Source organism: Excalfactoria chinensis, chromosome 7 (genome assembly GCF_039878825.1).
Source record: "Excalfactoria chinensis isolate bCotChi1 chromosome 7, bCotChi1.hap2, whole genome shotgun sequence".
Classification (NCBI taxonomy): Eukaryota; Metazoa; Chordata; class Aves; order Galliformes; family Phasianidae; genus Excalfactoria; species Excalfactoria chinensis.
In genome coordinates, this window is record NC_092831.1 from 4,388,537 (window position 1) to 4,409,962 (window position 21,426).

General features: G+C 34.8%; 1 protein-coding gene across 1 annotated transcript in view; it reads left to right on the plus strand.

Annotated features, from left to right (window-relative positions):
- The window catches only part of LRP1B (LDL receptor related protein 1B), a 563,267-nt gene that overhangs the window by 363,031 nt on the left and 178,810 nt on the right, over positions 1-21,426 (plus strand). Inside the window, exons 8-15 of the mRNA XM_072342527.1 lie at positions 1,939-2,161; positions 4,166-4,337; positions 6,255-6,398; positions 8,522-8,758; positions 13,647-13,827; positions 16,259-16,478; positions 18,290-18,479; positions 20,048-20,170. Of these exons, the coding sequence (XP_072198628.1) occupies positions 1,939-2,161; positions 4,166-4,337; positions 6,255-6,398; positions 8,522-8,758; positions 13,647-13,827; positions 16,259-16,478; positions 18,290-18,479; positions 20,048-20,170 (1,490 nt within the window). The remainder of the gene's footprint in view (positions 1-1,938; positions 2,162-4,165; positions 4,338-6,254; positions 6,399-8,521; positions 8,759-13,646; positions 13,828-16,258; positions 16,479-18,289; positions 18,480-20,047; positions 20,171-21,426) is intronic.

The window sequence follows — 21,426 nt, forward strand, 5'->3', positions numbered from 1 at the left end:
GTAGTATTAATCTTGTGTAGGAATAATGTTTGCTAAGCAATCTGGTAAAGAGTCAACCTGAAGTCAAACTTCAGATCTTTGTAGCGCCTGTGTATGTGTGTATGAGGCCCTATATAGACATACACGTGTGTTTGTATATGCATAAATATACATAGATGCATGTTCTTGATCACAGCAGCAACACAACTTATTTCTGTGATTGCAAAATGAGCTTTGATTTGAGTAATTGAATCTTAAATCATAGATTTCTATTATAAATCTAAATGTGATCCCTTCAAATTGTCAATGTGTAATGTTTTAACAACTTATTTTAAATGTAATAGCTATTAGACTTGTTACTGCTGATTAAATACACAGGTATATATTCTCATTAATTTTCCTTGGCTCTTTTCATTCCAAACAAAGCATTTGCTTTGCAGACATAATTTTTGCTTTGCATATCATCTGTGGCATGCACATTTTGATTATATGAATTTAAATGTTAAGTGTGTGGTTTTTTAAAGTGCTCTTAAAGTGCAGCTGTGGTATGGAATTACAATGAAGGACAAGACAGGAATTCAGAATGACTTTGATTAATCAGATTCTCTGTCAGGAATGGAATTATCCCTCAGGAATGTTGTAGGTTAAGTTTACTCTGCCTTATGGCCTGGTGATGGACTATGTGACCTTTCAAATTCTCCTCAGTCCCTGCTTTATGATTTGATGATCAATTCATTTTAGCTTTTTACAGCTACTCTTCCTACACTACGAATAATTCTTATGCCTTCAACATTTTTGTTGATGTTGTAATCATTTCCTTCTATGAAATACTCTTTATCTACATTTTAATAAGTAAGAATTCATTCTAAATATGGTAATAGTGACGGATATGGCTCTTATTTTGCTGCACAGCAATCATGTATTCTTTCTAGCCTAATATTTCCGAATATTTCTGAATGCTGAATTTCAATAACAGATTACAAAGCTATAAGTTACTGTTTTTCAACATGAGTATATGACAGGTTTTTTATACTGTTGATGTAGGGTTATTACCACTAATGGCAATAATTGAGGCCATAATTCACTTCATTTTCAAAATGAAATCCTGATTCTCAAGGTAGTTTTAGTAGCACTGAATCTGGAATTGTATTATTTGTTATAATATGTTAAAGTCATGCCAAGGTGGTCTTTGCTTGCAAATGTGATTTAATCTCACAAATAGTTAATCTTGTTATAATATTGTCAAGTTAATCAGAATTGATTTGTTTAGTAAATCCACCGAATACTAATCAAGGCTTGGGTTGAGAAGATTTAGTAGCAATTTTAAGCCTTCAATAGCTTCCTGTTATTCTTGGATGAAGTGATTTGTTGAGTTTCTGGAAATATTTTGAAGCCTGCTTTATAACTGGTAGATCTGTGCCAGTCACCCTCTGAAGATGTTATAAATGCACTGCAATAATGCACATCTTCTTTAGGAATACATTTTTCATAAACTTGATATTATGAATCACCATATTTGCTTTACCATATATGTAATGAGTTGTTCTCCAAACCATCTGAGCACTTCCTGGATTTGCCACTGTTTAGTATTTGTAATTATCTTGCCATTTCTTTTTTTTAATAGTGATTGTATTGATATATTTAAGATTCTAATATAGTCTCTATACATGTGTATACCGACCAGGAAAAAAATAACACAATACATTGAGGTGCTACATGAGGTGTAAAGTAATTTGTTCATGCTCATTTATGTACACGTCTGTATATTCGACTTAAAGAAAGTATGTAAGCGTGGATTTCTTAGAAGATACGGTGAACTGCTTTGTTAGTCACTGATAACTGTTAATAAATATTGTCTCCAAAATGACAAGGAATGAAATCCTGCTTTGCTTTGTGCCACGAGGAGCTTTGCTCTATGCTCTTACCCTTTGAAACTCACATTTTATTTTCTTTCTACAGAAAGCTTTTCTTTACAGACTACGGGAATGTTGCAAAGGTTGAGAGATGTGACATGGATGGAATGAACAGAACATGGATAGTGGACTCTAAAATTGAACAGCCAACTGCTCTTGCACTAGACCTCATCAATAAATATGTGTACTGGGTTGACATCTATCTGGATAATGTGGAAGTTGTTGACTATGAAGGGAGAAAGAGGCATACAGTCATAAAAGGCAGACAAGTAGGTATTTATTTGAAAAATGTAGGAAAATATAATTATACACAAACATACTTTAAAGGATCTGCTGCATGTTTTATTTCATTTGCAGTTTAGCCTATTTTACAAATTATGAACTTCCATGTAGTAGTTCTTTAGCAATGCACCGTTTAAGTCTCAGTTCCCATTGTAAAAGGCTTTAAGAGGGAAAATATGGGGCAGTGGAGAGATACCAGGCAATGAATCAGTAAAGACAAAAACATATTGCCAGTTCAGGAAGGGAAGATTAACGGGTGGAGGAATGTTAAAGAAACAGAAGAACAGCAGAAGTAATTCACCTGTTCAGACCAATGAAGATGGCCTTAAATCATATTTGGTTGATGGTAGTGATGTTTTTTCTTAATTGATTCAGATGTTCAGAGTCATAAATACAAATGCTGAGTCTGGAAGCTTTTGAACAGGACTGTATCAAGCTGTCGTTGTTTCAGTGTGGAGAGCAGAATAGTAGTTAGCAGTTCTACACAGTTGTAAGGCTCATGAAAACCAAGGGAAAGTTTACAGAGATTAAACTTGTTGATTGCTACTCAGACTTTAGGAACTGGTGTGGATACCTTGGATATATCTTTTTGTGCTTGAGGTTAAACAGGGTGCATAGGGAGTCCAAATAGAATAATTATTTTACCTGTTGTGCCGTGATTCTTTGCCCAATTAGCAAATGACGGATTGTTAGCATGGCCAGCAAACTGTACTAAACAAATTTCAGGGGCTGAAGTTTATCTCCTATGCACAAACATATCAAAAGTAATGCAAAGAAGGATTCAGAAATTTGGTACAGATTCATCGTTATTATTGCTTTTTTTTTCTTTTCCATCCATGATTTCACTATAATTGGATTGAATTCCTATTGGGTTTTAGTGAAATACTGTCATTGATTTTATTTAAGTTTTAATTGCTTAAAAGCAGAAAATAATGGCAAAATTTGGTCAACTTGGGATAGTTTCCAGGAACCACTGAAATATTTGATGCAAGGCGACTTTTGGATCATCTTTAGTTTTGGTTTGTGAAGTCTGTCTGAATTTGTCTGAGTAAATGAGCTGAGTAAATACACTGTGGTGAATAATTTATTGATTACGCTAGTACGATTCCAGCCTGTAAATATCTGAACACCTGCCAACAAATTCTCTTTAGCTTGCTCAGCTTTCAAAATTGCTCAATGAGATTTTAAATTTTCTAAATCCATACATCAAGCACAACCTCTGTATAATTAAACACTTCGTGTTTGAACTGTCATTGGCTAATTAACCAACTGTATGTAAGTAACTTTCAATCAGTGTACTCGTACACATCAGAGATGAATGAAATAGTTCGCTTCTTGTTAAGCAAGCAGTATTGTGTGAACACAGGCATATTCTAAGGTACAACACAAAAGGAGCACCAGCATAGTTAGTTACTTAAAAAATGTTCAGTGATAATATCTTGCCCTGGTGGCATGCTTTGATTGTGTTACAGTGAAAAAATACATAAATTCAACCTGTAAACTATCTATATTTACTAAAATTATTAGTTAATGCTAGCTAATATTGATGATGGTTATAAATATTTAATTAACGTTAGTTAATGCTAATGTAATATACTGCATTTAAGACAACATGCAAGAGTTTTTAATCTAAAAGATGGAAGACCCACGGCATTTTAAGAATAAATGAATGGGTTGTGGCAAGTATTTTGCATTTTTTTTTTCCAAACTTGTTTATGGTTAGAAAAGTCTTATAGATCCCTGTTCATTGCAGAGGAATTGGACTAGGTGACCTTTAAAGGTCCCTTTCAATTCAAGTGATTCTACAATTACAAACATGTGAACTAGATTTGTAATAGTTTGCTTTTTGTTTTTTACAGATTTTTATCAGTTTATTCATAAATTATTTTGTGCAGTTTGCTGTGTGCATTGGACGTTATTATTAGATGCTTATAAAATGTATATCTGAAATATTCAGCTAAAATAATGATTGCTTCCATCTTTTTTTCCAGGTTAGGCATCTCTGTGGTTTGGCAGTATTTGAAAACTACTTATATGCAGTCAATTCAGATAACTTCAGTATTTGGCAAATAAACAGATATAATGGCACTGATGTTCGGTCCCTTACCAGAGTGGAAAATGCAAAGGAGATCCGTGTGTACCAGAAAAGAACTCAAACATCAGGTAAGATGAATATTCCCATTCTAGGAGACATAAAACCAGCTATTAGTGGGATATGTTCTCAAGAAGTATTCTTCCAAAAATACTCAGTTAAAACTTAATGTTACTGCAGAATTTTTGTGACTTCTTCATGTGCCTGGTTTCCCGTGTCTTTTCCTGCCAATTTTCCTGCTTCCCAAAGCTCCTACAACTGATTCCTGAGCATTCAGCTTGGAGAGCTGCCAATGAGCTCTGCTTTGCGAGCTTTCTGTCTTCATAAACACAGCCTTTTGGGGATTTAACACTCTCAGAATTGTTAGGTATCCAATACCACCCACCTGCTTAGGTCTCATACTTTGGAGATTCCTGCTTTCTCTGGATCTGCTTTTCACACAGAGTTCAAACCTTGTGGGACTCAAAATCCCTTCCCTCAGTCTTTGGGGTTGCCAAAATGAATGGAAGTTGGGCAGCCAGCCTGCTGAACTGCCAGCACAGTGGGGGAATTGCTGTTCACTTTAACCCTGCTTGAATAAATACCATCTTTGGCGTTCAGTCTCCATTCAAGACTGGGATTAGAAACTTTTATATACTCAGAATTGTTGTTAAAATATCCATTTCAGATGTCTAGTATGACTTGAATCTTGGATCCAATAACGTATCTTTCTGCACTCAAAAGGATGCCATGATCCAAAATGTTTACAATGATATTTTATCAATTAACATATTTTGATATGACTCTAGTGATAAAACCCAGAATCCTCTTTATGACTGCTGGATCATAAAAAGCCAACGCATTAATTCTGGTGATAAATGTCACTGTTATTACACACACTGACTGCTCTGAGAGAAGTTTCTGATGTGGTTTAAAAAACAGAAAATAAAAAGATCTCTGAGCTGATGGAGATTCAATGAACTAATTTTGCTCTGTAGCTGAGGGCACTGATTTGCAGATGTTGGTATCTGATAGAGGTAGCAGAGACTCTCCTCGCTGTAGGCTCCCTGTTTCTATCCCTGAGGGACTCAGAGAGGTTGAGTATTGGAGACATGTGAGCACAGTGTAATCTGTTATTACCTCCTGCAATTACTCTGTTCCTCTTGCCCTTTGTTCTCTCTGCAGCTTCTTTTGTTTCAAATGGGCATGTTTGTTGCTTGTCAAGATTTGCTGTAAAGGCTGTCTCAACTTGGTGGAAATTCTGTATACCTCTAAAAATATTGACCTTAAACCTCTCGATTACTTTCACCAAACAACTAAAAAGCTTGAAGGGAAAGGAAAGGAAGGGCTAAAATATAGTTTTTGAGCTAAAATACTGTTGTTCTGTTGTAGGCCAGCACAAGGTAAAAGGATAGATGTTATTTTCTGATCAGATTTACCTTTAAAATTTTTAAGAAGTTTAATTTGATGAGCTATTCTGCTAATTCAGAGCTGTGCATTTAAAAATATATCAAGGGAAAGGAATTCTTTAAATTCTTCAGCTGTTCAAATGCAGGAAAAGTGCTACAAGGCTTGTCTTGTTCTTCAGCTTCTGCGTAGATATCTCCCATAGAAAGGTGCTTTCTAATGGTGTTGAATGAATAGTGAGGTGGGATGGGATGGTTAGCGTGGGATTCTGCTCTCAAAACAGACAAACAAAAACCCCACCAACAAAATGATTTGAACAAAGAAATAAAGGGAAAGAAATTTGGCTATCTCAGGGGATTGCTGTCTGGTGAATCACTGCAGAATCTCATTAAAGCAATAATCTCCTTAGACTTGATAGCCACAAGATGATCCTTTGGATATACGGACTTATCTTTTAAATCACCTTGTTTTAAAGTTAAATTTTGGGGAAGATTGTGATGAAAATTCTGTTTTTTTTCTACGCCTGAACTTTCTACATGCTGAAGGATATAATTATCTTGCTTCAAATGGAGTTCAGTCATGTTGTTTTTCACTCTCTGCAGTCAGAAGCCATGCTTGTGAGGTGGACCCATATGGAATGCCAGGGGGATGTTCGCACATCTGTCTGCTCAGCAGCAGCTACAAAACACGGACTTGTCGCTGCAGGACTGGCTTCATCTTGGGAAGTGATGGCAGGTCATGCAAAAGTATGTAATAAAAATCAGAGAGTTTGCCAGCTGCTAATGTTCCCAGGAATAGTTCTGTGTGCTATTTAACATGTAATCAATAGCAATAGAAATCACATGCTCTATTTTCAGGTAATGTTGTTTTATAACATATTTACCTGATGCTTGATTCATATACCCCTTTTATTCCCTTAAAATGATTTTACTTGATTAGGATCCATTTGCACAAGTGAAAGTTTAGGCGCGGGATGCTGTTTATAGAGTTCTAAAAATCATTATGAGCTATCAGTTAATCAGTTTACTGTGTTGATTTTTATATATATATATATAATATACATTCTGACAATACATAGGGTCTGCTATGCTGTTTAATTGTTTTAATCATTATTTATTTCCATTTACACAATCATCTTTAAATTTTGAAATGGACCCCTCATATAAATGATGCAGGCAAGTTTCACCTGATAATACTTTGTAGCAAGAGGATTGATTTGTGTAACTGTGGTTCTATCTGTCACAACCACATGATTGACATGACAGAAGGTAGGATGCCATATCAAAAGACATGGACAGGTTTGAGAAGTTGGACTCACACGAGTCTCATGAAGTTCAGCAAGGCAAAGTGCATGGTCTTGCATCTGGGGATATCAGAGCAATCCCAGACATCGGTGCTGACTGAGTGACAAACATATTGAGAACAGCTCTACAGAGAATAATTTGGTGTTTCTATTGGATGAAAAGTTCACTGTGACTCAGCAGTGTGTGCTTTGTAGCACAGAAGGCCAACAGTGTTTTGGGCTGCATCAAACTAGAGCTGGCCAGAAGAGTGAGGGAGGTTATTGTCCCCCTCTGCTCTTTCCTCATGAGGCTCCACTTGGAGCACTGTGTCCAGGATTGCAACAAGGCCAGAGGGGATCATGAGGTGTTAGAGCACCTCTCATATGAAGGGAGGAGAGAGCTGGGTTTTTTCAGCCTGGAGAAGAAAAGACTGGGGAGACCTCACTGCAGCCTTTCGATACTTAAGAAAGGAGACATTTATTGTGAGGACTTATAATATAGTACAACAAAAGGTTAGATATAAGGAAGATGTTCTTTATTGTGAGGATGGGGAGGCTCTGGAGTAGCCTGCTCAGAATAGCTCTGTTGAGCATCCAGAATAGATGGGGGCTTCAGGCCAACCAGGTGAAGTGGTAAGCAGCCAAACTAATGGCAGGGAGTTGGAATTAAATGTCATTTAAGGTCCCTTACTATTTAAACCAATCTTTAATTCTATTTTTTTTTTTAAATTTATTTATTAATCGAATGATATTGATGTATTTCAGACAACAGGCATGAAACTGAATCCATTGATAAATTCTGGAAGATAAATGCATTTGAACCCAGTCAAATTTCTCACTGTTTTCAAACGCAGTTTCAATGAACTCAGAGAAGCATTGGGGAAAGTAGTATATTTTTGAGAATTTTAAGAGATCTATTTATAGTGTGAAGCATCTAAGGGCATTTATAAGTATTGTTAGCTTATCTCAGTTATTTGTAATTAAGCCATTTAATGAAACTATAGAAATCTCTTGAGAAGGAAATATAGATATCTGCGTTTTGTATCTCGGCATGAAACAAATCAGTATGTCAATCTGTTGTATTCTTTTCCTATTTGAAAGAAATTTGCTATAAGCTTTTGCTTGCTTCTGAGAAACTTCAGGTGAAAAAATAAAATGGTGTTCTGTATTTGCTGAACTTTACATTCGCGTTACATCTAATGATTTCTTCAGTCATGGTCTACATTACCTGGATAGATCCTAATGAATTGTAAAATTAAATGTCTGCAGTGCTTTATATGTGCATTTCACATTAGATGCAAGGTTATTCTGCGATCTAGCATTTCTTTTCAGTGTGAACTTCTACTGAAGAAAAATAATTAGATGTAAGCAGTTCACCAAAGTAATTTGTATTTTAATTAAGGTAATGTAATTAGCTAGATTTCTTGAGTTTAGATACCTTTGGAATATATGAAAGTTTAATTTTTGGTATTGAATAACGCTCCTGCTCCCCCACTAATTGTGCCAGTTAATTAAACAGTGACTTTGTTCACTGTAAAGAAGATTAGGCGGCATCAGTTGTTTATGTTTGTAATCTTTCTTTTGCAGGACCAAAGAATGAATTGTTTCTTTTTTACGGGAAGGGACGCCCAGGAATAATACGGGGAATGGACCTGAATACCAAAGTATCTGATGAATACATGATCCCTATAGAGAACTTAGTCAATCCTCGTGCTCTGGACTTCCATGCAGAAACCAATTACATTTACTTTGCTGATACTACCAGTTTCCTAATTGGACGGCAGAAAATTGATGGCACAGAGAGAGAAACAATCCTCAAAGACGGTAAGAATGCTAACTGAAGATTTAAAACTTTATTTAATCTACCCTTTGAAAGCAAACCCAAACGAGACCTTGAACAAACTTGGAGCTAATTTTTTTATTTTTCTTACAACTTCCTATTTATTTTTCAAGTGCAGAGATGCTGTTTGATGACTCCGTGTGTGCTTAGCCTGTATCTTGCCACTGAGTAACTCTATCTCCACTGTATTCTTTCAGTTGATGGGATGAATCCATAATGTAACAGTTCACTGAACTGTCCCATATCTCTGGGAGTGTTATGAGACTTTTCTCTATAGACTGTATCACAGTGTGGTTTCTGGAGTCTATTCAAGTAGGCTGGCAGAGGAAGACTTTCTGTAGTGCGAAATCACTAACAACAATAATAATAATTTGGGTGGTTAGGCTTTGTTTTGTTGTTGTTTTTTTCTGATGCATTTTTCTTCTTCCTACCTGCGGAAGCAGTAGGAAGACATGAGCATTTCTGAGAATCTAAAGATATTTTTACAATATATGGCAATTTGAGAAAATATCAGCACTGCTCTACTTTCCACTTCTCCCACCATATCATACAGAGTCTCAGTGGCCAAGAATCACATCTCTTTGAATTAAATGCTGTTTTTCCAACTAAAGGCTCCAATCTGTCAACTCACCTTTTCCTTTCGTAGAACTAATTCATGGAATATTGCTTCAGCTCCTTACCTCAGTTGAAATTCATTCTACAATAATTGTTTCCTATTAGTCAAGAGGAAAAAAAAAAAAGCCACGACAAAACAGAAAAACAAAACAATTGCTTTAATGCAGGAGTTTCCATTCCATTCATAATCTATGTTTTAATCCAGATCTCAGAAGTTAGCTCCTATTTACAGTGAGATTGTCCTTTTCTTTGGTGTAAGGTCTCTACAGGTCTCAAACACTTAACAAGGGATGGCTATCTAAGTAATGAATGCTCAGCTGCCGACTGTGTAATTCTTTGATTCACTGTGAATACGGAAATAGATAACATGCATCACAGAAGTTCCACTGCTGAAACACTTTAACCAGAATACACACGTTTCATTTTACAAGGAAGTAATCCAAATGTTAAGTACAGGAAGAGGATGAACAGTATATAGATTTAAACACTGTAAGGTAATACGAAAAGGCATCCTTGCCGAAGTGTCAGATGGGTTGAGTTTAGTCTAATCAAACAGGCAACCATAAAAATATAATATATATATATATAATAATATATATATATATACTGAATCAGCTACTTCTCCTACATTATGTTTAACTGTAATTTTTATTTATTATAGATACAACATATCAGAATGCCGAAGTGTTCTGAAGTGCTATGGATTGTTTGATCATGTATTATTGGTATCACTGATACTTAAAATGAATAAAAATAATCATTGTCATTCTCCACCCACTTCTTTCCCAGGAGTTTACATGATTAGTTAGAACATGGAGAAGTTTCATAACTTTAAAGTATGTTTAAAGAGTACTTGTTAATGTATGTTTCATGGTTTAAAAAATTAATATGGCCTCTGGCCATACCACCTCAGCTTTTATTCTTGTCAGCTCTTGAGAACTCAGCAGGGATAGATTAAATCGTTCTCTGGTGGAAGGCTACTAGAGAAAATCAGGTGTGTCAGTAGGTAGTTTAATATTTGCTCGGAACAGCATGCTGCTAAGGAGCTCTATCTGTGGTAGGTGTCACTTCTCAGATTAGAAGTTGTCATTTTTTGTGACTATCAGGTTTTGCAAGAACAGATATGCTAGCTCGAACAACACTGTAACGTAGATAATTACAGTTTGCCTACATGGGAGCCTGATCCTACAAGCTGTTGACTAGCAGTTGAGAATGCTGAGCACCTAACGCTGCTGGAGTTTGATTTCCCATATAGTTTCAGCTGTGATTTCCTATTCTTCACTTTGGAAAATAAACTGCTGTGTAGTATTGATAACTGTTTGACAGCTCACAGCAAAGCCAATCCTAGAGTTGGCAGCACAACTGCAAAAGTAGCATACTTTCATCAGCAACAGAAAATGCTATAATTAAAGCTTCAAACTTATTTTGAAATGAATTTTTTTTTTTTTTTTTTTTTTTTTTTTTACATTAAAAAATGAAACAAACCAGATTTTTAACTGTTTTTTGAAATATTACTCAGTTGGACTACCATATGGATGACCTCTCCCTTTTTCTTCTTTGTTTTCTAAAGCGTTTCTTGGCCCATTGATGTTTTTGGGGGTCACTGTGGGCCTTGAAGTTTTTTTGTTATTCTCTTGTAAAAATTAGCAAGGATGGGCAAGGGGTTGCTTTGTGTTTAAGTAAGATTAAGGTAAGACTATGAATCTGTTTGAAATCTATCTAGCTGGTTGGTATATGGGAGAACACCTACTTTTATGTTTTTTTTAATCAGTTTACATTGTCTTTTATTTTAGGCCATGTTGGTTGCATGATTTACCTGGTATTGATGGAGCTAGGCAATTCTGTATGCTTATATAATATCTTACAATTTGCCACATTGGTTTTAAATATGTTGCCTTTAGAAATACAAGCTTTTAAAAATCTTATGCATCTATTTCACATATATGGAGCCCACATACTACTCTTGATTATAAAATTCTGATGGAATTACAAATGTTAATTTTCCAGTTGTCAAATGAACAATGATAAAAAATGGCCGTTCTTTTACTTGATTCATTGTAAGTTTAAAGGGCTTTGCTGTGGAAAGTTGGCTCAGAGTAGTGGAATCAATTTTGTTTAGCTAGAGTGGCAGAGCAACCTAGAGTAAAACTGAGGAATGTATTCAAAGCTTTTAGATAGTTAAATAAAAGTGAATTTCAATTAGTTCTTATATTCTGTGTTTGGCTGAGCCATGTTTGACTAACTGAGGAAGACCTTCACTCTTTTAATGAACTATCCATCCCTTGATAGATGTTTATCTAAAACAAAGTCAGTTCTTTGCTCCTCGTTGTGTAGAGATAAATTATCTTCTTTGCTGCAGCTATGGGTCAGTCTCATCCAACATTATTCTCTAAACTTCATGGGCACGTTGCCCTTGCCCATCTTTACTGAGCCTTCTTCCAATGCAGGGGTTTTATTAGTCAGTCACTCAAATATAGTCTCTATTTGGACTGGATTGTCTCCCCCCAAAAAAAAGCCAAGTAAGACCTTTGAATTGACAAGCTGATTTTTCTTAATGCACAAACCATGTTCAATTTCAAATAAATAGGTCAGACAGAATACAAATAAAAATAAGTTCTGAACAAATTACTCCCTTCTTCAGACTTGATATGAGTCTTTTCTGTGTGTTCTTAAGAAAAAACTTGCTGAGATGCCTTTGATTTCCTACGTATAAGTCTAGTTTCTCTTGTGAAGAAGATGTACTTAGTACTTTGTTGGTTGCTTTTTATCTCTCTATTACATTTTGAATCATATAATGCTAAATTACAAAAATGTTGAGGAGGTGTCAGTGACCAATGATTTGTTATTTCACTGATTTTACTAATTTCTACAGCTGGATCTATCGACATGTGAACACAGAAAATGTGAAATAATCATAATGGAAGAATGTTTTCACCGTACTTCAGTTAAAGTTTAGTTAAAAAACAAAAACATACAAATGCAGAAATAGTCAGGCTTCACTTTTCATGTTCAAAAAAAACTACTTGATTAAAAATGGCAGCTATTTATCTTTAACTCCTGTTACTGTTCAGGTCACTGGGGTAGAGTTCAAGAACATACACACATCGATTGTTTAATTTAACATATGTAGTACGCATGAGATAGAACAGCTACACAGTTGGAGTTATAGGCAGTTGTACATTAAAGCTACAAAACCTTTTTTAAAGCAGAATAATTTCTCAACTACTTTATGTATCCTATAATATCGACAAGAATTTCCAGCTTCTCATATTAAAAAGAACTTCATCTTTATATTTCTTTTCATTTCTCTGTGCTGTTTGTCCACTGACATTGTATTCAGATAGGCAATACTGATAAGGGAAAATGGTTTAAAGCTATTATATGACTGTTTTGCTATAACAGTCAGTAGCCACAAGATTGAGTTTGCTTTCTGGTTTTAAAAATTGAAAGCATTCTTACTGAAAGATCTGTCTTAAGGAAACTTATTTTCAAGTTCTAGCATACAGCAACTGTCTGTGACTTAATATACTTCAATATTACATTTTCAATGCATTTTTCTCTTTTTTAAAAGCAATAGCTTATAAGATTTAGGAAAAAAAAAAAAAAGAAACGTTGCAGGAGCAGGATGTTTGAATGCACTGATAGGGAACATGATGGCATTACAAAGCACTGAAAAACATTGTTCCTCTGAAGGGTTGTGCAGTCATTTGTTGTTGCAATGCGATTGAGATAGTAGCAGTACTTTTTATAGAAGCTTTTATTGCATGTAGGTGCATAAAAGGCCCAATATTTCATTTATTGGATAGAACCATTATATTTTAGCGTTATCATCAAAAATGCACTATTTTATCTGTTTTACAGTAAGTTGAAGGTTTCTGCACTGTGCTATTATGTATATTGTGATTTATTTGCCTTTGAGTAGGTAAAAGTACAGTATGTTCCTATTCATCCTGGAGACTTTCACTTGGGGGGAACAAAATAGGTTATTAGAGCTGCAGTCAGTAAAGGTGTTTGAGTTCTAAAAGCAGTATCAGTGATGAGTTTGTCCCAGAAAAAACATCTGCAAAATAAAAAAAATAACCTCACAGGTAGGAGACAGTAAACTTTAATATTGAAATGCAGTCAATAATATTAGAAGTCAAGAAAATAATCCAAGTGCATTTAGGATAAATTTCCCATTGCTGACACCAATGGATAGTGTTAGAATGTGAATATGTAACATTAAACATTTATTACTGTATCTCCCTTCTCTCTCAGATCTTGATAATGTAGAAGGAATTGCAGTGGACTGGATTGGAAATAATCTTTATTGGACAAATGATGGCCACAGGAAAACAATTGCTGTAGCCAGACTGGAAAAAGCTGCTCAGAGTCGGAAAACATTGCTAGAGGGAGACATGTCTCACCCCAGAGGAATTGTTGTTGATCCTGTCAATGGGTACGAAGTAGACTTTTGTATTTAATTCATGTTTTCTTAGTATACTGAATTTTGCTTGGGATGGGTTTTCAAAACCATATGGTGATCTAGAATTCTGCAGTAGTCTGTATCTCTTAATTCCTGTGAAGAATTCTTGCCTGCAGCTATCAAAAGAATGTGCTTACTCAGATACAGCTGAACTTATGTCGATATAATTTGAATGCAATTCACCTTTTGCTTGAACAAATTGAGTATATCAGACCTGTATGTATTTTTAATATTAGATGAGCTTCTTAATGTTCTGTTTTTCTCTTTGTAAGTCTCAGTTTCTTATGTTAATTAAAGCCATATCCTAGTACACATTAGTTCACTAAAATAGATGAGACAGGTATTTTTCATTACTAATATAATGAGTTGTGATTGAGCAGACAACAAAGGGAATATTATATTAGAGTGGTTGTGGTATACATAAAAATTCACTGATCAATTTCCTTGTTAAATTCTCACTGGCAGACTATCTAGGCAAGAAACTGTAGTGTTGGTGGATGGATTTCTGTTTTTTCTAGTACTAGAAAGCATTTACACTATCAGGTTTTCACTTTTGTGCTTGTCCTTCGATGAATGGAAGTGACTGTGGACAGGCTACAGTAATTAAGGTCAGATAGTAAGAATATAAAATCAGACCATAAAACATAACCATACCTGCTATTACTTTGTTAAATTTTCCAGCTGAGTAAATGCATGGCACAGGAAACAGTTTATGAAGATGTATTGTGTGAAAAGGACTATTATATAAAACACTTCTCTAATAAAATAACTTGCCCTTCATGATTATGCTTCTTATGGAAGCTTTTCCTGAGGGATGGCTTTTATTATGGCATTTTAATTATGTTTAGAAAATATTAGTCTTGAGTTAACCAATGCAGAAGCATTTTGAGATGCAATTAAAGCACATTAATGTAAATGTCTGTTACTGTAAGCATGTTTTAGCTTATGACATGATAACAACAAGTACAGGCAAAAAGTTAATGGAGAAAAGCTCATTAATTGCTCTTCAGCAGTCATGTAAATATCTGCAAAACATATTTTTGCCTTCTAATAAAATAAATCGCATACTGACCTGTGTCTTTAATTGAGCGTTAGGGTGTACACAGGTTTTATTGTTCTGTGATTAAAATGAACATTGAGTTAAATGTGCAGCAGTGTTTTTAATTCTCATAGAGCAAAAGTTGGTTGATGTTCTTAGCATATATTTGCAAAGACATTGAAAGAACTGGAGAAAAAAAAACAAACAACGTAAACCTTCTGTACAGTGGCTTGGAACAAAGAGTAAATGAATAAAAACCATGTATTTACATAAACTTGTGGTGTATATGTTAGTTGTCACACCATATCCACATACCTATTTGTTTTCACCAAATTCTTATATAAAAAGCATGCTGATCATATTAGACTTAGAAGTGGTTTGAATATAATCCCTGATCAGTTGGTTTGATGATGTTTACATGATTGTATTTTATTTGGAATGGATTTGATAGGAAGACTTCGTTTTTGGGTTTTTTTTGTTTTTTGTTTTTACTTCTGTATTCCCTTCCTTTGGAAATATGATGATTTTGAGAATTAAAATTACACGACTTTGTTCAATTAGAAAAGTAACAGAAGAAAAATCTCAAACAAATAAACACAAGGTATGTTCTGTAGTGTCCAGTAGAGTAGACAGTATCTCAAAGAAACAATCTGAGCTTATACTTGTAGTTGACTTACTGTGATGCTTGCTTGTTTTTTTTCTAGAGTAACATAGGTACTTTTTTATTTTGGTGGGGGGGGTCGGTTATCCACACTACTGTTACTTAAGCAATAAAACTATGATAATTTCTTAGCATATATTTTTCAAGATACTTTTATAGTCATCTATCCTTCTCAGTGTTTTTGGGAGAGACAGCTCATAATTGGGCAATTTGACTTCTTTCATGTGAAATGGGAGGTTCAGTTATTCTGTAGCTATTAAGCTAGACTGTAATTAATTTGTGTACTGTACCTTCTTGAAACTATCAGGCACAATTAAAAACAGACAAATAAGGTTTTGCTGGAAAATAGCAGTTGCGGTTTGAACTTTATAGCAAAGTCAATAAAATGCTGGTTGAGAGCTCCACAGTTCTGGTGTGAATAATTAGGCTTTGAAATAATTATTTCACTTCTCATGTAAGTCTGTTTAGCATTCAAATAGTTCATACAATATGAGGAAAAAAAACTTTGGGTCGTCAGCATTCAGAGGACACATGGAAAGTCTCTATTGCTATTGACTTAGGAACAGCAATGGAAAGACAAATACATGGAAAAGACAATATTGCTCTGACTTGTGGGTATGCTGTTGCAAACTTCTGTTAAAAGTCTGCAGTATTATTCGTGTGATTAAAATGGCATTTGAATGTTCATTTTTATAATTTAATAGCTGGATGTATTGGACAGACTGGGAAGAAGATGAAATAGATGACAGTGTGGGAAGAATTGAGAAGGCATGGATGGATGGCTACAGCCGGCAGATTTTTGTAACATCAAAGATGCTATGGCCGAATGGTTTAACTCTGGACTATCATGCCAATGTGTTATACTGGTGTGATGCCTATTATGATCACATTGAAAGGATATTTTTGAATGGAACTGAAAGAAAGGTAAAAGAAAAATACTGCTGCTTTGCCACAGGCATGCTCTTTCTCTGGATTTTATTGTGTTATGTTAAAAAATGCTTTTTAAGCTTTTTAGTCTGCATAACCCTGCGGCGTGTCCCGTGTCATCACTGCTGAAACAAGCAATGTTGGCAGCCTCCTGGAGGAGAGTAACACAGCTTAAAATTTTCATCTTTGCTTTAGAAAGTGACACAAAAGTTATTCTTTATTAATCTATTTTTTGCATGTGACAATGAATTGCATTTTGGTTGATCCACCGAGCTGCGAGGAGCTTTTCAGTCAAGTAAAACAAAACACTGCTTTCTTTTGGCTCTGCCAAAGTGAGGCTTTCATTTAACTTCACTGGGTAATCTACTTTCATATCTCAGCACCCCATTGGAACATTTGTGGTTCTGTGCAGAGGAAACAATAAATGCAGTCCAGTGATGATGAGATTGTTTTAGTGCTTCATGATGGTTGAAATACTTAGATACAAATCTTTATAGAAGTTCTGTTGTTTTGTAGAACAAGAGTAGAAGAAGCATATGGAAAACTATTGAAACGGTCTGGAATTGAATCATTTGTGAAAGGTTTAGCATCTGTTTCATAACATTAGCGCTTTGACAACTGAATTTTTCACTGTAGCATGAATAGACATTCAGTCCATTTACATCCATGTCGACTTCTTAATAAATCTGTGACTTTTCATTTCTTTTCTACTCATGATTTCCTCTGTATGATGACCTTCATATGGCCAATATGCAATTCTCTAGAAATAGAAGTAGTAACTGCAGATATGGTTCTCCCTGGGACTCATCTCTGTACAATTACACACTTCTTCAAGAATCCTTTATATTGGGTGATCTGCTGTTAAGTCTATGCCGATGCAACAGTGTTGCAGTTTGTCACAATAGCTGGGTAGGGATTTAGATTTAATGCTTTTGCTCCAAATCCATCATGGTCCTGTAAGGGAGGCAGGAGGAGGTTGAACACACTGGGAGAAAGACATTTTTTAATTAAAGATCCTTGTCTACTTGCAATGCTGGACATGTTGTAAAGTTCCTGGATAGAACAGGTGTAGTAAATGCAGCTGCCATGGATTACATATGGATTACTAGTGAGAGCTTATGGCTTTGCCTCCCACCATGACTGCTGAATAAGAAACCCCTGTTTTCATAGGCTTCATATGGGGAAAAATGTTTTTAGTATTTTGGGAACAAACTGTGGTGTGTGCTTATGGTTTTTTTTTTTCTTTTCCTGTTGCTCTCCTTTTTTTAGTTAACACAACCCCAATTAAATGAGAAATTTTTCAGAAATCGGTCATTTGCACTTGAACAAAAATATGCGACTCATACTGTTCTTTGCTCTTGTTAGAAGCAGGAATATTGAATCAAAAACCCCGTTGAGGTAAAAATCATTCCAAAATATGGGATTGAGATGTGTGTTTACTGCAGAAGACAACCTCAGCAACATTTTATAAGAAGCAAATATTTGATATACTGGACGTATGCTAAAAGTTATTAACTGCTACACTTTGTTGCTAGGGAAGAAGATAGATGTTTGCTGAACATAATAATTATGGGAATGCAGGAAACCATGCACTTTATTTGAGAGAACAGTCTTAAATATCTATGAAGTTCTGAAATTAATTTTTTATGTTGTTTCAGAGAGATCAGCTTTATGCTACTTAATTCTATTGCATTAAGTTTGTATGTTTGGGCACAGTACTCAGCTTTCCTTTATCCTCCTTTATGTTCTCTGTAGTGCGTTAGTTATTTTAACCCATCCAATGCTCACCTGTGGCTAATTAATTGCAGGTAATCTACAGTGGAAAAGATCTGAATCATCCTTTTGGATTGTCACATCATGGAAATCACATTTACTGGACAGATTATATGAATGGATCTATTTTCCAGCTGGATCTGATCACAAGGAATGTGACACTGTTAAGAAGTGAGAGGCCACCTTTATTTGGGCTTCAGATATATGACCCACGTAAACAGCAAGGTATTAATAAAATGATTTCCCTCCTATCCTTGCAATACCTTGAAAATACTAGTTGAACAATAATAGGAAAAGGAATATGTTGGTTGTGGAGTGGCAAAGGTACTTCTTGATATTTCAGTCTTGTAGTTACTGAAAGCATTGAGACAAAATAGTGTTTGTAACTTTTTTTTTCTTTTTAATTTATTTATTGGCTTTTTCATTGTGTGTGAAAGAGACTCTGAAAGTATAAAATAGATCATATTCTAGTATGCATTGGATCTTACACCTTTTCTCAAGGAGACATCATAGCTTATTTTTGTCTTCTCTCTTCTCAATTGTCTTCACCAGCACCATATGGTTTAGCCTGCTAAGAGTACATGGTAATGTTATCTAGGATGCAAATCAGTAGCCTTTGATAGTAGTTGAAAAGTGGATTCTTCATATTGCTCATTTCGGTAGAGAAATAAGATATCAGATATGGACAGTGTTTACGAAACACATGCACTTTGATTTCCATATTTACTTTTACAGAGGAAATTTTGAAAGCCATTTATAGTATATAGCGTTTCCAATGAGTATTGAATATTTGCTTTCTTTAGTGGAAACGTAGCTGTAGTTGTAGTCTGCCAGTTCAGATGGAAAGCATGAAAGTAAGCATCAGGAATTAATAGAAACGAAATAGTGTTTTTTAAAGTTGACCATGTTAAATATTAATACCTCTCAAAAAGGATGTCTTCCTTACTGGGCTATCACTTTTGACATGTACTGGTAGGATAGTGTTTCCATTTCCATAGTTTCTTTAGAAAACCAGAGGCCCTTAAGTGTTTTTATTCCTGAAACGTTTGCTTCTGTGAACAAAATAGAAATTTCCCTATTTATCCCATTGCTGCTTAGTAAATATATGGCCTTAAGGTGTACTTTGCTTAACTGTAATAGCCAATATGCTAAAACTGTTTTATTAGGTGCCTCACAGGTACCTTGTTCTTAGGCTTAAAGCCCAGTTGTGTTTTCACAGTATCATCACTAGTGTGCAGCAGCTCCTGTTAGGTGATTAGAACACCTGACAGCTGTCAGTATCTTCATGTGAACAGCATATGGCATTTGGGGAGAAACGGCAACAGGGGAACAGAAAGTGGAGAAATAGCAGATGTGTTCAGGAAAAGTTCTGTAATATTTTCCTAAAGCTGCCTTCCATAGCTGTCGTTATACTTACATTTTCTGTTTTCTTTCTCTCTGAAGTCTGCATTTGTAGCTACATTGTTTTAATGTGCGCAGGTTCAGATCGTTTCTATATACACTGCTGAATTTCTTTAAACTACTATGTGCATGACAATGTCAGCACGCGTACCTGTCACTTATTAAGTAGTCTTTAATACTTGTTCATCCTCTGAAAAGAGAGAATTCTATGAACCAATGGTATCATTGTTTTTATTCTTTCAGGTTGTTGCAACCTGTTTTAATATTACAATTACTAGAAACCAAACTAGGAAAATAATGTGTCTCTAATAGAGAAGAAAATAAGTGTATTAAGGCATTTCCTTATTCTAGCATGGCTGTTGGTTATGAAGTGTCTTTTGTTGCTTTTACAGGTGATAACGCATGTCGTGTTAACAATGGAGGCTGCAGTACTCTCTGTTTAGCCATTCCTGGAGGCAGAGTTTGTGCCTGTGCTGATAATCAGTTTTTGGAGGAGAACAGTACAACCTGCATGAGTAAGCTGTCTAAAGAATATATGGGTTCATAGTACTGTTAAGGGATAAAAACAATTCTCATTATATATATATATATATATACACACATACATACATATATACATACATATACATATATATATACATATACATATATATATACATATACATATATATATATATATATATATATATATATATATATATATATATATATATATATATATATATATATATATATATATATATATATATATATATATATATATATATATATATATATATATAAAGCTCTTCTCCTTAAAGAATTCTGTGATTTTTATAGGGTAGAGATATTCATCCAATTAAGATCCCAATTGCAGAAAGCTTGATGAACACAGTAAAGATTTACATCTTCTCTGGAGATATTCAAGACCTACCTGTGCATCCTGGTGTAGGGAACTTGCTTTGGCAGGGGGTTGGACTCAATGATCTCTGGAGGTCCCTTCCAGCCCCTACGATTCTGTGATTCTGTTTTCTTGTAAAGGCAGACAATTAAAAGCACACCGTATTTGAAGATGAAATGTCTGATACCATAAGAGACCTCAATTATTTCAATTCCCTTTTCCACAGAGTATCAGAAATAACAGAATTTCATGATGAAATATATAAATTAGTTTAAGTAACAGATTATTATATGAACTAAGTATCTCAAATTGAAATCTAGCATAGAAAATGTTCATGCTGAATCTATTCAGAAAATACATCAGGTAGATATTTATATAAATGTATATATAATATGCCATTCATAAATTAAGCAATTTTTGCTGTCTTTCACTTGTATCTCTTCCTTGGATATCTTCATTGAAATGTCAGTAACATTTTCAGCATTCATAATCAATGTGGGAGTAGAAATATTACAGGATAGTATATGCAGCTATATTTTTAAAAATATTTGCACTCAGCATTTGTAACATTAAAAATTCTTATTGTTCGCCTGGGTCTCATTGGTCTATTTCTTCAAGTGTAACATGTGTAACTTTACATCGACCTTCAAGTATAAGCTGAGAAAAGCGTAATGATTATTTCATGACGTGATGAACATTCAGTTTGCAATTACCTTGAACTTGACCCAAGTGCATGGCTAGTAGAGTCATCACTGTTGCTGGAAAAATGTCTCATTAGGAAAAAAAGTTAGATGCACTCAAATCTGAATCAAGCAAGTTTCCTGCTTTTTGCTTCTTCTTTCCAGCGCATTTTAGTGCCCGACTCTTATGAAAGACTTTGATGTTCCTGGT